Raw genomic sequence first — 14,140 nt, 5'->3', positions numbered from 1 at the left:
CTTTCACTTTAGAAGCGGCGGTCAGCTTTGACCGCCGCTTCTAAAGGGTTAATACCGCACATCGCCGCGATCGGCGATGTGTGGTATTAGCCGCGGGTCCCGGCCGTTGATTAGCGCCGGGACCGACGCGATATGATGCGGGATCGCGGCGCGATCCCGGTTCATATCGCGGGAGCCGGCGCAGGACGTAAATATACGTCCTGCGTCGTTAAGGGGTTAACATTACTTGGTAGCAATGCATATAATGTATTGTCTTACCTAACAATGAACCTGTCAGACTGAGAATGCAGCCCAACTGTAAGCAGCATTTAAAAAAATAAAAAATAAAAATGGTAGTATACCATTACAAAATTACACAAAAAATAGACCAAAATATGCCTTTGTAGTATATCAGGGCACTCAAAAAATCTTAAAAACTATATTGGGGAGATTTACCAAAACCTGTCCAGAGGAAAAGATGCAGAGTTGCTCATAGCAACCAATCAGATCGCTTCTTTCATTCTTCAGAGGCCTTTGCAAAAAATGAAAGAAGCAATCTGATTGGTTGCTATGGGCAGCTCAGCAACTTTTCCTCTACACAGGTTTTGATAAATCTCCCCCTGTAACTTTATAAAAATGTATTCATTTAAATCTTTACTCATTCTAGGCTTTGGAGTCCAGTGACTATTTGGGAACACATGGTTAAAGGATTAGAAAAGCAAAGCTTAGTCATCAGGTTGTGTGGCTCATTCCTATTAAAGTGAATGGAGAAAAGTTGTAATACCAGACACAACCTGAGGACAGGTGTGGTGCTGTTTTTGGAAGAAATGTCCTCTCTATTCCTGGATAACCTCTTTAATAAAGTTATCTGTTCTGTTCAGCACCCTCTCGAGTAAAGAGTGGTTACAGATAGCATATATATTGCTTTACAGACTAGTCCTGTATTACACATAAAACCCCATCCATTTAAATCAATATGTCAATTTCCCTTTTGGTGGCACTGTTAGGCTTCAGTTTCCTTACTGCTAGGTTTTCCCACAGATTACAGGTGATTATTGGGAGGCCAAGCAGAAAAAAACTTAGCAATTTATTAAGTCCATTATCACGGGACCCTTTTATTAAGCAGGGAATGTCCAAAGCAAACAAGCCCTTTAGTCAAGGTGTAAGCTTACATTAGGTAAATCACACGGGTACAGAAGCTACACTCCTGTGTTCAACAGGGATAGCCACCTGTTGACTGAAAACCAGGCTCCAGCTATAATGGTTCGGGATTAAAGAAATTTGTAATCTCTACCATTTAACTCTTTAAATGTTGTGGCAAAAAAACAACCAATGTGAAGAAGGTGCTTGACAGAGGGAGACATAGCCTGCTAGACTAGACTGTTATAAGGTTTGAAAGGTGGTAACCACGTTTAGTACTATTTGAAAACATTCTGTAAGTAAGTTAATAAATTATAAGTTAATATCTTTAAGATCAGGCTTTCAGTGCAGCACACCGTAGATTACTACATTGGTTTGAAATACAAAAAGTAATCTGACAGTTCAGAATAAAGTACTATAATTACTTAGTACTACACAAGTCGACAGGTACCTAGGTCTGCTGCACAACCTCTTCACATCAATTTTTTAACAAGCCTACCTAGACAGCGTGGCATCGGCTATGTATGTGCTGACATCAGTCATCGATGTTACTCACAAACTCAGTTGCCTTCTACATCACCATTTTCAGTTTTAAAAACTTCCCATCTTATAGCAATAAAACTTCATACAAACAGATATCCGATCTTAAACAGGTCAGATGGATAAAACTGTACTCCATCCTGCCGTGCTACATTTTAGGGCAAACACCCTTAGTCATGCGCACGATTTGATTACTAGGGGTCTCTGTCGCTTTAAAGAAGAACTGCTGCGTGCAACACTTTTCCCTTCCCTTGTGCCCGGGCTGCAAAAACTAAAACTTTAACTCTCCTTCCTACGCTCCCCCGTTGTGCCGATATTGGTGTCCCATTCCTCCGATGCTGCTCTGCTTCCTGGGGTCAGATTGTCACACTGTAGTCACGTATGAGCCGCAGTGGTGTCCCGCCTCGGCCAGTGACAGTGCGCTCAACCTATCACCTGCCGAGGCAGGACATCGCTGCGGCTGGCGATATGCTGACTGCAGTGTGACAATCCGAGCCCGGAACATAGGAAGGAGAGTTAGTGTTTTTTTGTTTTTGCAGCCCGAGCACAAGGGAAGGGATAAGTGTTGCACCGCAGTTCTCTAATTTTGCAAACAAACCCTGAAAATAAATCCTTTTTTGGTCCAGGATTATTTTCCGGAGGGGTGGAGGAAGAAGGGGTGTTCTCTTCCTGTTGTGCCTCAATGCTGTGTATCAGCCAGCTTTCACCAGAGTGAGACAGCTTGCAGTCACATTGCACACTGACAAGCAACAAGGTGCTCAATTTATATGTAAAATGCTTTCTCTTTGGTCATTTTATGAATTTATGTCCTGTGTATTTGCACCAAATAGGTTCCAAATGGCTGTTTTAGGAAGAAAAGGAGCTCATCGCGCTCCTGGAAAAATGCTTACACATTAAAAAGGAGTATTACCATGCCCATTTTTTCCATCCTATTGTGCCCGGGCTGCAAAAAAGCAAACATTAACTCACCTTCCTTCATTCCCCCATTGCGTCACTATAGCTTTTCGGTCCTCTGGTCTGGTCTATCACGGCAATATGCTGACTGTAGTGTGATAATCCGTGTACACTGAAGGAGACCGGACGGGAGGACTGAAGAGCTATTGCGGTGCAACGGGGGATTGGAGGAAGGGGAGAGAGTTTGTTTTGTTTTTTGCAGCCAGGCACAATAGAATGAAAAGAATTAGCACAATAGTACTTCTTTAACACATGAATATTATTATGCACACAATTCTTCGAGTACATCACTATGCTGACGAGCATTTTTTTAAAATTATTCTTACTAATGACAGTAATGGTTGCTCAGCAGAGGGTAGTTTGTGCTGTGCACGCTTGGCAGTTTCTGTCTACCCACTTGCTGCTCCTGGTCCTCTTAGAACAGGAGATTCTCCACACAAGCTAAGTGACTATAACAAACATGCCACTGCTCCACTTCTTTGCGTTTACAGTTACGGTGTTATTTTTTTTGTATGACTGGAGAGGTTTATAGAGTACCTGAAGGCAGGGAAAGGGGAAGTAATAGGTGCTGTGAGGAGGAACATATTTACCCAAAGAAGTATAATACAGTGTTATGCATTCTCGAGCACTAGCGATTAAAATTAAATTTATTTTTTATTTAAAGTGTACCTCTCATGAAACAAACTTTATATATATTAAAGATAAAGCACTACTGAATAACTTCTTTATTGCTTTTATTTAAAAAAAAATGTCCTTTTTTTTCTTACTTAAAAAAACTTCTCCACTAAGGGTCTCCCTAGCAATCCTGTGAGCAAGCATTTCAGAGTGAGTCTGAAATCTGCTCTGTGCAGCTCCCAGCCTGTCAGTCAGACAGGCAGGAAGGAAGGAGGGGGAGCACTCAGCTCATACACAAGCAGGGAGTAAACAGAGGATACATTCCCTCTTCTCTTTTTCTCAGTTCCTCTCTCCTCTCTCCACATGGCTAATTATATATGCACTGCTTATCTGCTCTCAATTGAGCTACTCGAGAGCATAGAAAAAAAAAAAGGAATTTTTAGGTTTTGTTTTTTTAAAGCAAAATAAATGCAGGGATAGAGTTAGTCAGTGACAGATGGGGAGGGGGATTAGGGAAAGTTTAGATGTGATTGGTACTCTATATATAAAAAAAAATTATAAAATAAAAAAACACAAACACTCACCATTATCCTCATCCTCTACTTTTTCAGATTTGGCTTTTTTCTTTTTCTTTTCATCAGGCTCTTCATCTGAAGATACTTCATCATCGGATGATAAATTGGCTTTTATTTCTTCTAAAAGCATTTTCTTAGCAATCCTGTAAAATGTAAACAAATTGGTTGGGTACTTCAAAACTCTACAATACATAGCCAGGAATTCAAAAAAATCTTCCCAAAAACAAGAGGATGGGGCAGCTGGAACTAAACCTATACTTCCCTCCCTCTATTATTAAGGCTTATCAGTCCTTTTTCAACTGGAACCTCACCCAACAGACCAAAGTAATGCATGGGCTCACCAGACAGACCAAATTGATCTGGGCATCACCATCTGTACTGGAAGTCCATGCAAAAATTAGAAACGTGCTATACCTTAGCAACCTTTATTGGTTGAAAATGCTGGATAACATTAAAATAAGCACAAATTAAATTCATAATGTAAACCAGGGATCATTTCAGTCAGGGAAAGAAGAGTACAACTTAGTCACTTTTGTTAAAATTGCCACACTAAAAACCAGGGGGCACCTCATAGTTTGAGAAGCTTGAGTCTATATCTGTCAGTCAGGAGTTTGGAAATCACAAGATGTTCAGCTGGTAACACTGAAAATGGCAGGTTAGGCCAATATGTCTAATCTGTATTGGGCCTTCTAGGAGTACTCAGGTAGAAAATATATATTTTTTAAATCAACTACTGCCAGAAAGTTCAACAGATTTGTAAATTATTTCTATTTAAATATCTTAATCCATCCAGTACTTGGAAAAGAACTTCCTCTGGAGAATACAGCAGCTTTTTGAATTTCCTTTTTGTCTGACCACAGGTCTCTCTGCTGACATCTCTATCCGTGTCAGGAACTGTTCAGTGCAGGATAGGTTTGCTATGGGGATTTGTTCCTGCTCTGGACAGTTCCTGACACTGACCACAGTGCTCTCTGCTGACACTTCTGTCCGACAAAAAAAGAAATAAAAAAGAAAAAGAACTTCCTCTGTAGTATACAGCAGCTGATAAATACTGGAAGGATTAAGATTTTTAAATAGAAGTAATTTATAAGTCTTTAACTTGCTGGCACCAGTTGATTAAAAAATAAATAAATAATTTTCCACCAGAATACCCCTTTAAGGCCTTCACTATAGGAAGGAAGTCATCCAAAAGGACATCAGGTTTCATCTGAAGTCCTTAGTCTATGTTCTCACATAGTTTCTTGGAGTAAAACTCTCTTCAAAATACACACACTTCAAAATACCCACATTTCATGTCAGTAATTGCATTTCCATAAAATTAAAGAGTATCCATCTTTCTAAAAACTTCTGACAAAAGTTTTGATCGTTGCTGGTCCAGGTGCTGAGACCCCACCAATCCCTAAAAAACAGGGAGCAGTGCTAGGCTGAGTGATGCACTCTCAATTCTTTTTTGCCACCACTTGGCTCTGTGAGCAATGTACAGATCGAGAGAAAGCCCATAGAGTTGTACACTGCTCACAGCACAGAGGTGACTAAAAAAAACAGACAGTTTACAGGCAAGCACTGCTTCCTGTTTGTCTTAGGAATTAATAGGAGTCTCAACAGCCAGGACGCCCACCATTTAAACTTCTGAAATGCTATATTATGTGCTTATTTATTTACTTTTCAGTACCCTGAAGTGAACCACTTATTTAGAAGGGATTCTACACTCAAAACAATGGGGCATTTTCTAAGCAATTTTTCATGTTAAACAGCACCAAACATAACAGGTAGGCATTTAATGTAAGGTAATACCTGTATAGAGACAACACAGAACCCACCATTTACAACATTGTTGCAGCTCACGAATGTTAAAAACACACTCCCAGGGAAATTAGAAAGCCATATGTCCAGACTGGAGGTTACTACTGATGTAGCAAGTGGCTCTGTACGGATGGCGCACTACTCTATTTACATAGTGCGCCTTTCTAATTGTAGAGGTAGGTTTCCAAGGGCAAAAACTGCACTGAACAAAAACACATCACATTCAGGACAGAATTTGCTGTGCAATTTTGGTATACAATTGGATGTGTTTGTTTCCATTTGGCTATTCAAGTTTTTTCAAGCTACCGTTTATTTTAACGCGAGTTTCCAAGTGAACCCACTTTGAAAAGGGACATTTTTTCAGGCACTATTTGTGTGTGTTTTTTGCCTGCTTAAACATACCCTAAGTGGATTAAGTGCAAAAAGGCGATTTTAAATTTTTCCCCACAATTAAAATGTTTTTGTTCCACTGTAGATTTTGTTTTAAAATGAGTGATTCCATTATGTGGAATGATTGGTGGCACAAAAAAAGAAGCCTTCATATGGGTCTGGAGGTGGAAAATTGAAAGTGTTTTAGTTAAGAGAAGGTGAGAATGAAAAAGTGAAAAAATGAAAAATCTAAATGTTCTTAAGAGGTTAAAAGAAAATATAGTCGGTAGATTCATAAAAGATTGCTGGCAGAAAGACTACTTGGTGTTAAATTATTTCCTTTATGTATTTTACTTACACCAAGCATCTACCTCTATTTTCTCTCATTTGACATTTTCTAATATAATTTCCAGTACAAAAAGGAGTCTTCTTAAAACAGCCATGAACAAAAAGGCTTGCAATGTTAAAGGAATTTACCTAAAGAGTATAAAGATGGCTGCCCAGCCACCTACAGACTGTTTGCGGCCAGAAATTGTCAGGCACCAAAAAACATGCGTTATGCAATTTGCACAACTTCCATTGACAATGAAGTTACACTATTTATGTAACTTCCAAAGTTACCGTAACAGAGTGGCTCCTGCTGCTACACCATTTGTGCACCTCCCATTAATATAAACTTACGCAAAGTGCCTAATGCATCCGACATGGCTGTTTAGGATGCCCAAACATTTCAGCCACCTGCAAACAGGCTGAATATGGCTGGGCTCTAATCTTCTCTCCATCTTTTGTTAAGGTCCACTAGACGACTAAGACAAGGCACGAATATCTTAAGCTCTGGAGAAAACAGGATGTAACTGTTGTAGTTATCCAAAGCACGCAGTGTGCCTCTCTTCAGTTTTATCACAGGACGTACAGTGTTGTCAACGCTCAGGCCCACAATTGTGCAGTTTTTTTTTTATTCCTGCTGGAGTGGTTTGCATTATGTATGCTGTATTTACGGACAACAATTTGACAAGTATTTTGCTAGGAATAATCTGGCCTACAGTGCTGCTTCGATTACTTAAACCTTAAAGGGTTACTCCGATGAAAAACTTTTTTTTTTTTTTTTTTAAATCAACTGGTGCCAGAAAGTTAAACAGATTTGTAAATTACTTCTATTAAAAAATCTTAATCCTTCCTGTACTCAGCTGCTGAATACTACAGAGGAAATTCTTTACTTTTTGAAACACAGAACTGTCTGCTGACATCATGAGCACAGTGCTCTCTGCCGACATCTGTCCATTTTAGGAACTGTCCAGAACAGCATATGTTTGCTATGGGGATTTCCTTTTACTCTGGACCGTTCCTAAAATGGACAGAGATGTCAGCAGAGAGCACTGTGCTCATGATGTCAGCAGACAGATCTGTGTTTCAAACAGAAAAGAATTTCCACTGTAGTATTCAGCAGATAATAAGTACAGGAAGAATTAAGATTTTTTAATAGAAGTAATTTACAAATCTAACTTTCTGGCACCAGTTGATTTAAAAAAAATAAAAGTTTTTCACCCCTTTAATTTATTTTCATACTCAAAAAGGGTAAGAAAGTTAATAAGTTTTATTATAAGCAATTAGAAACACTGATTTAGTGTAGGGTCACACGTAACGGATCCGCAGTGTAACCTGCCTCTATGATTCGCAGTGTACTCTGACATCGCAGAGCAGCACTATGGCGTTGGGTCACCGGCAGATCAGCAAGGTAACATACACTGCGAATCTCTTATGTATAACCCTACCCTTAAAAAGAAAAACTGACCGTTTCACCCACACTTAATACACACGTGCGAGTGAACCTTAGTAAAATCATGTATTATTCACTATGCTACTTCCCGCAGTGGAGACAGGCAGTGATCTTCAAGCTTTTCTGCCACCGTCGCCTCTGCTGCCACATGTACGCCCATCTCTGAATATGAACTTTAGAGCATGACCTCTCTAAAGAGGATACGCATATTCAGAGATGGGCAGGAATATGGCAGCAGAGGGGAGACCGGAAAGCTCAGTAAGCTGACTCAGAGGCTCCATTGCTAATATGAAAATATGGGGCAATGGAGACTAAATCTACAAAGGGACCATCGATCAGAGTGAGTAATACTACATTTTACTATGGCTTACCTGCACAGACCTTTCAATCCACAGACCCATTTAAGGGCTTGTTTTTTGTGGGACCATCACTTTATTTGTAAAGGACAGCTTTCATTTTTCCATAACATATGCTCCGAAACCAAGAAAAAAAATTATTTTTGAGTAACAAAAAAAAATTAAAAAAAATTTAAAAAATTTGCATACCGGGCTGTATGAGGGCTCATTTTATGCACTGTTACCTGTTTGTATCGGTACCATTTTGGTATTGAACAGACTTTTATCATCTTTTACTTCATTTTTTTCTGGAATATGATGTTCATTAGAAAAAGAAAAAAAAAAACGCAATTCTGGGGTTTGGTATTTTTTCACATTTACGCCATTGACCAGATTGGATATATAGATAGAATGTGTCGGCAGATCAGAACCATTTGGCCCATCTAGTCTGCCCAATAATCTGAATACTACGAATAGTCACTGGCCCTATCTTATATGAAGGATAGCCTTATGCTTATCCCATGCATGTTTAAACTCCTTCACTGTATTTGCAGCGACCACTTCTGCAGGAAGGCTATTCTATGCATCCACTACTCTCTCAGTAAAGTAATACTTCCTGATATTACTTTTTTAAACCTTTGCCCCTCTAATTTAAAACTATGTCCTCTTGTGGTAGTTATTCTTTTAAATATGCTCTCCTCTACAGTGTTGATTCCCTTTATGTATTTAAAAGTCTCTATCATATCCCCTCTGTCTCTTCTTTCTTCCAAGCTATTCATGTTATGGTCCTTTAACCTTTCCTGGTAAGTTTTATCCTGCAATCCATGTACTAGTTTAGTAGCTCTTCTCTGAACTCTCTCTAGAGTATCTATATCCTTCTGGAGATACGGCCTCCAGTACTGCGCACAATACTCCAAATGAGGTCTCATCAGTGTTCTGTACAGCGGCATGAGCATTTCTCTCTTTCTACTGCTTATACCTCTCCCTATACATCCAAGCATCCTGCTAGTGTTTCCTGCTGCTCTATTACATTGTCTTCCTACCTTTAAGTCTTCTGAAATAATTACTCCTAAATCCCTCTCCTCAGCATATCATGTTATATTAACATATGTTTTATTTTAATAGTTCGGACAATTACACAAGCAGCAATACCAAATATGTTTACATGTGTTTTATATGGAAAATGGGAAAAGAGAGCAATTTGAACACTTAGTCCCCTTAGGGGACTTTAAGAAGGAATCATTAGATTTCTCATACAGGTCAATGCAGTTCTATAGAACTGCATTGATCTGTGTGCTCCGTGCAGGCTCAATCAAATGCAGCCACAGCAGCCATGGAAGAAGAGCATCCGCTCTGGAATTTAGTTTGGAAATTACGGTACAGCATTCTTCCATCACTCTCAATGGAAATCTGCTGCATCATTAACACTATGGGATCTCCATGGTGGACTGCATCACTATTTTTGGCTTCAAAATATCAGACACCCAACAAATACCATTGTAAGTCAACAGGAGTGCATGAGAAATAATCAGGAACCATGTGAATGAATACTCAATGTAGCCATCACAGCTTTGCTTTTAAAAAAGGGTTGGTGTTTTTGCAACCATGAAGACTTCTTCCCATTCCAGAGCACAGTGTAATGTTGGTGGGTCCTTCCAGAAAGGTCCTGTCTGAAAGGAGCAACAGTCTCATGAATGAAGAAGAAGTGTGAATACTCAACCATGATAACACATTTATCAAGTGGATAGGGAAAAAGTCTTCATAGTGGCAAACTCCTAAGTTAAAGGGGTTGTTCAGGATTAGAAAGGGCTGATTTCACAAAACATAGAGCCAAGTTGTACTACAAGACAACCTAAACACAGGTTAGATTATAAGTAGAGATGAGCAAAGTTACAGTAATTCGATTCAATCGGCTCAGCGTTTGCTGACTTTAGCCTGCATAAATTAATTCAGCTTTCAGGTGCTCTGGTGGGCTGGAAAAGGTGGACACAGTCCTAGGAGAGATTTGTCTAGGACTGTATCCACCTTTTCCAGCCCACCGGAGCACCTGAAAGCTGAACAAATTTATGCAGGAAAAGTCAGCAAACGCCGAGCTGCAAGGTTCAGGACGAATCGAATCACTAACTTCGCTCATCTCTAATTATAAGAAATCCATTAATCCCACTTATTTGTAAAGTGCCCTTGGTTCAAAATATAGACTATAGAAATGATACAAATCTCAATAAGGAACAGTAAACAAATAGTGTAGATATTACTGCTGAAGCATTAATTTTAGTTGGCAGGGGATGAGACTTATTTTCCTATATTTCATTAAACAGTTGCCTAGATTTATTAAAACTCAGACAAAAAAAAGTGTCTGATTTGCCCACAGCTTGCATTTCACCACATTAGAGAATTCAAAAAGGTAGAAAGTCTGTAAAACCTGCAAATGTGTATCTTTAAATATAATCTTTAAACTACATTAATCCCTTTGGCCCCTCCCAAGCAAAATGAAAGTAAATGCGTGGACAAGAAAGTTTCAAAAAATTTATTGCAACCATAAAAGCGAAATGCATTTATACACCATTAACCTCATTAGAATTTCTGAAGTCAGTTTAAACAATCCCGTGGGGGAAGGCAGAAAACAAAATTTGAATAAAGCACATTATGGAGGAAACATAACACTGCATCATCAACTAAATTATAAAAGCTCTGTGTTTATAGGTGTACTTAGGGGAACTCAAACTTAACACTAGGGGATAAGTGTGTGACCGCAGAGGGTCCCACTGCAGGGACCCCGCTACTCACCCATCCTCGCCACTATCCGATCCCCTTTGGAGACTAGCTTAAGTGATCGCCCACTCAGTTAATCAGCAGCTGAGACATGGGAATAAGGTTGGTTGAAAGTCCCAATGTAAAAGTCCTAAGCATTCTTTTAAAACTATAAATATCCAATCTAATAGTAAAGCTCCAAACAATCTAGTGTGAATCAGTAGTGCTAGGTTCCCATAATGTAAAATCAATCTAAACAGAACTGTAAAACAAAAAAAGCCAGCAATCTTCAGCAATTGTGCAAGATAAACAGACGTTTTCATCATTCATCAATTTGACTTATTGTGCCAAGAAGAATGCTGTAGAAAACACTGAAGAAATTCATGTCTATATATTGTATTATATTTAGGGTTATCTTTCAAAATATAGCAGCAGATTATTGTAATGTCACAGAAGCAACATGCCCCTGAAAATTACTCTCAAGCTACATTTTACGGACTGATTAGCCATCAACTGAGCAGAATAACTGAACAATAAATATTATTCATAAAATGGTATTAAAACACAGGTAAGCAGCAAATTGATTGTGAGGAACATTCTGGTCACAGTCTTTTGTACCATTCATTTTATGTTCCGAAATCACATTTTCAGGAGTTGGTATGTAGGAGGATGTTGAGCTAGGTTATGGGGAAGCCTCAAGGCCAGTTTCTAGTAGGACATTGAATAAGTACATGTCACTCAGGGCTGTATCTTAGACCACCATTTTCTATAAAACCCAGTGTACTCAAAGAATGGTTTTCAATCTGTATGTTACCTCAAATACGTCTACATCTTTAAAAGGTCTTCCAGTTTAGCTTGTATTGATTTTGTAAACAGTTTATAGGTCATTAAAACTATTGCCATTTGGCTAAAAAAAAAAATGGAGGTGTGAACAACGATATGATTGCTTCAGTTCCCTAAGGTGCAGAACTACATGTGTATTAGGTCAATAAATCCACTCCCCATACTAGTGAAGGGAAAGTAGGAAAGCAACCACTTGTGGAACATATCAAATCCATTTTACATTCTCAAGTGCAGAAACTCTGGTTACAGGCATTGAGGGTAAAAAGGAGATTACTCCTCAACTTCATTTACCAGAAAACTATAACAATCAACTGATGAATTGAATGGTAGTGAAACTGAAACTGATCTCAAAAGGCTGAGTGCAGATTTATCAGGTAAACATTACCAAATGAAACGCAGTCTTCTACACTAGGGCTGGACTTTAAGGATCACTGCACAAAGCCCTGCAACTGAATACATGTTTTTTTGCTCCCCAGAAACAGTTAAACTCTGATCCATGGTCTGACTAGAACAGTTACAAAACCAGAGCCCACAAACTGGCACCATTTCTGGAAAGAAAAAAAAAAAACCTAAAAATAAAATTTTACTAATCTTCTACAACCCAAGCAAAAAAGTTGTTACATTTACATGTCAGAAAATTACAATGCTGGCAAATAAGCAGCTGACGGTCTAGCAGACATGTGTTTGTTCTTCCAGACTTTGTAAATGTGTGGCACTCATTCTGCTTTGTTTTATTTCAGGTCAGCATTCTTTTAGGGATGGACACCACCATGTTTTAAACACCAGTGGAGAATTCTATTACTGTAGTTCTGACAACAGGGACAACTTAATTTTTTACATTTACTGGAAATATATCACAGAACCAATTGCCCCCACACGTCCATTTGAAAAAACCCAAAAAGTAACTTATTTATTTCTTAAGGGGAGACAAAATGGTGAAACATGTTCCAGAACAAAGTTATGCACCGTTTCATATTACTAGTGAGAATGTCTGTTTCTCAAACTTAACGGGGGTTTAACCACAAAAGAAACAGGCAAAGCTGTAGTGTCACAGATCCACCAACACTCTCAGCACTGCTGCCTTTCAGGTGTACTGACAGAAATGCTGTTATGATGTCCTGTATATGCACATAATGCTGAAGCCAATGTTTGTCATACATTCAGAGGAGCAAAAACAGGTTTTCTATGGGGCTCCCGCCGCAATAGTAAAACTGGGACTAACCACAGACACCGCGGTAAAAAAAAAAAAAAGTTTTATAACCTTTTTTATATTAGCCAGAGTGTCCGTGATTTGTCTTGGTTACCAGTGCGACTCACGCCCCATAGAAAACCTGTTTTTGCTGCTCTGGATACTCCAGTGACTCCAAGATTCGTTTACAGAACCCTACCACAGTTGGGTCCGGGTTGGAGGCTGCCCCACTTTCATCCATTTCATGTATTCTATATGCGCACAAACATGTTGAGCTCTTAGCCCAACATAAGGTACGTCTAACTGTTCTTATATGACTTTTTGCCTTTGGTAATGGCCCCAGGCAGCGCCACCTGTGTTTGTTTTTTTCCCTCTTTCTACATATTTAACGTCATACATTCAGGAAGAGACCACTGAGGCCAGTGACTGGCTGCAGCCTCATATGCATGATGTAGTGAAATCCTTGCAGCACTTCTAAGCAGTGAACACAAGAAAGGAGGTGTTTGTGGAATAGCGGTATGTACGTTTTTTGTTTTTCTTTCCTTTTAATGCCAGCCCCAGCCTGCAATGAATCTTTGTAAGTGTCAAAACATATTTTAATTCTTTGGCTTAACAGTTAAAGGATATGCAAACCTTTTGAACTATGTTAAAGCATCTAAAATATTTAAAAAAAAAAACTTAGTTTAAGTGGTCTCATTTAAAAATATCCAGATTTTTTTAAATCTAAAGCTCCTATGAAAACCTGTGTGTCTCTTAGATACTATAAACACAAATCCATGAGTAGATTGATCCTGCAGACAAACTTCATATATGGAAAGGAACAGGCTGAATAAAATATCAATGCAGATCCAAACTACACAGACTGTGTCTGCAGTCTAACCAGAAGAGTGTTTTACATAGCTTTAGAAAAGAAAATGAAGGATATTTGTACTCAATACTAGCTGCAAAGCTGCACCCCCTTTTTTATTTAATTAAGTGGGAGCAATAATACTGGTCACAAAGTCTGTATGCCCTTTATAGTTAAATGAGCAAAGACAGAAATATAAAAGGCATTTAAAACATTTTAAAAAAGGTAAATTATTGGGTTCTAAAAGAATAAAATGAAACATAACTTTACCTTTGTTAAGCATTTCACACTAAAATGTTCATAAAAATATATATATTTGAATATCCATAAACTTGCATAATACAAGACTGCCTTTATAAACGGTATGGCAATATTCTGGACCATACTTGGGCACACAATGAAAAGGCAGAGTGAATGCTTAGG

The 14,140-nt window shown here is 38.7% G+C and overlaps 1 protein-coding gene across 3 annotated transcripts in view; it reads right to left on the bottom strand.

Annotated features, from left to right (window-relative positions):
* The window catches only part of ATRX (ATRX chromatin remodeler), a 252,284-nt gene that overhangs the window by 129,004 nt on the left and 109,140 nt on the right, over positions 1–14,140 (bottom strand). For all 3 annotated transcript variants that reach the window (XM_056540843.1, XM_056540841.1, XM_056540842.1), the window contains one exon: positions 3,813–3,946. In XM_056540843.1, the coding sequence (XP_056396818.1) occupies positions 3,813–3,946 (134 nt within the window). The remainder of the gene's footprint in view (positions 1–3,812; positions 3,947–14,140) is intronic.

The sequence above is a fragment of the Hyla sarda genome, chromosome 9 (genome assembly GCF_029499605.1).
Source record: "Hyla sarda isolate aHylSar1 chromosome 9, aHylSar1.hap1, whole genome shotgun sequence".
Taxonomy (NCBI): domain Eukaryota; kingdom Metazoa; phylum Chordata; class Amphibia; order Anura; family Hylidae; genus Hyla; species Hyla sarda.
The sequence above is the reverse complement of the archived record's forward strand: the minus strand, read 5'-3'. Positions and strand labels throughout refer to the sequence as shown.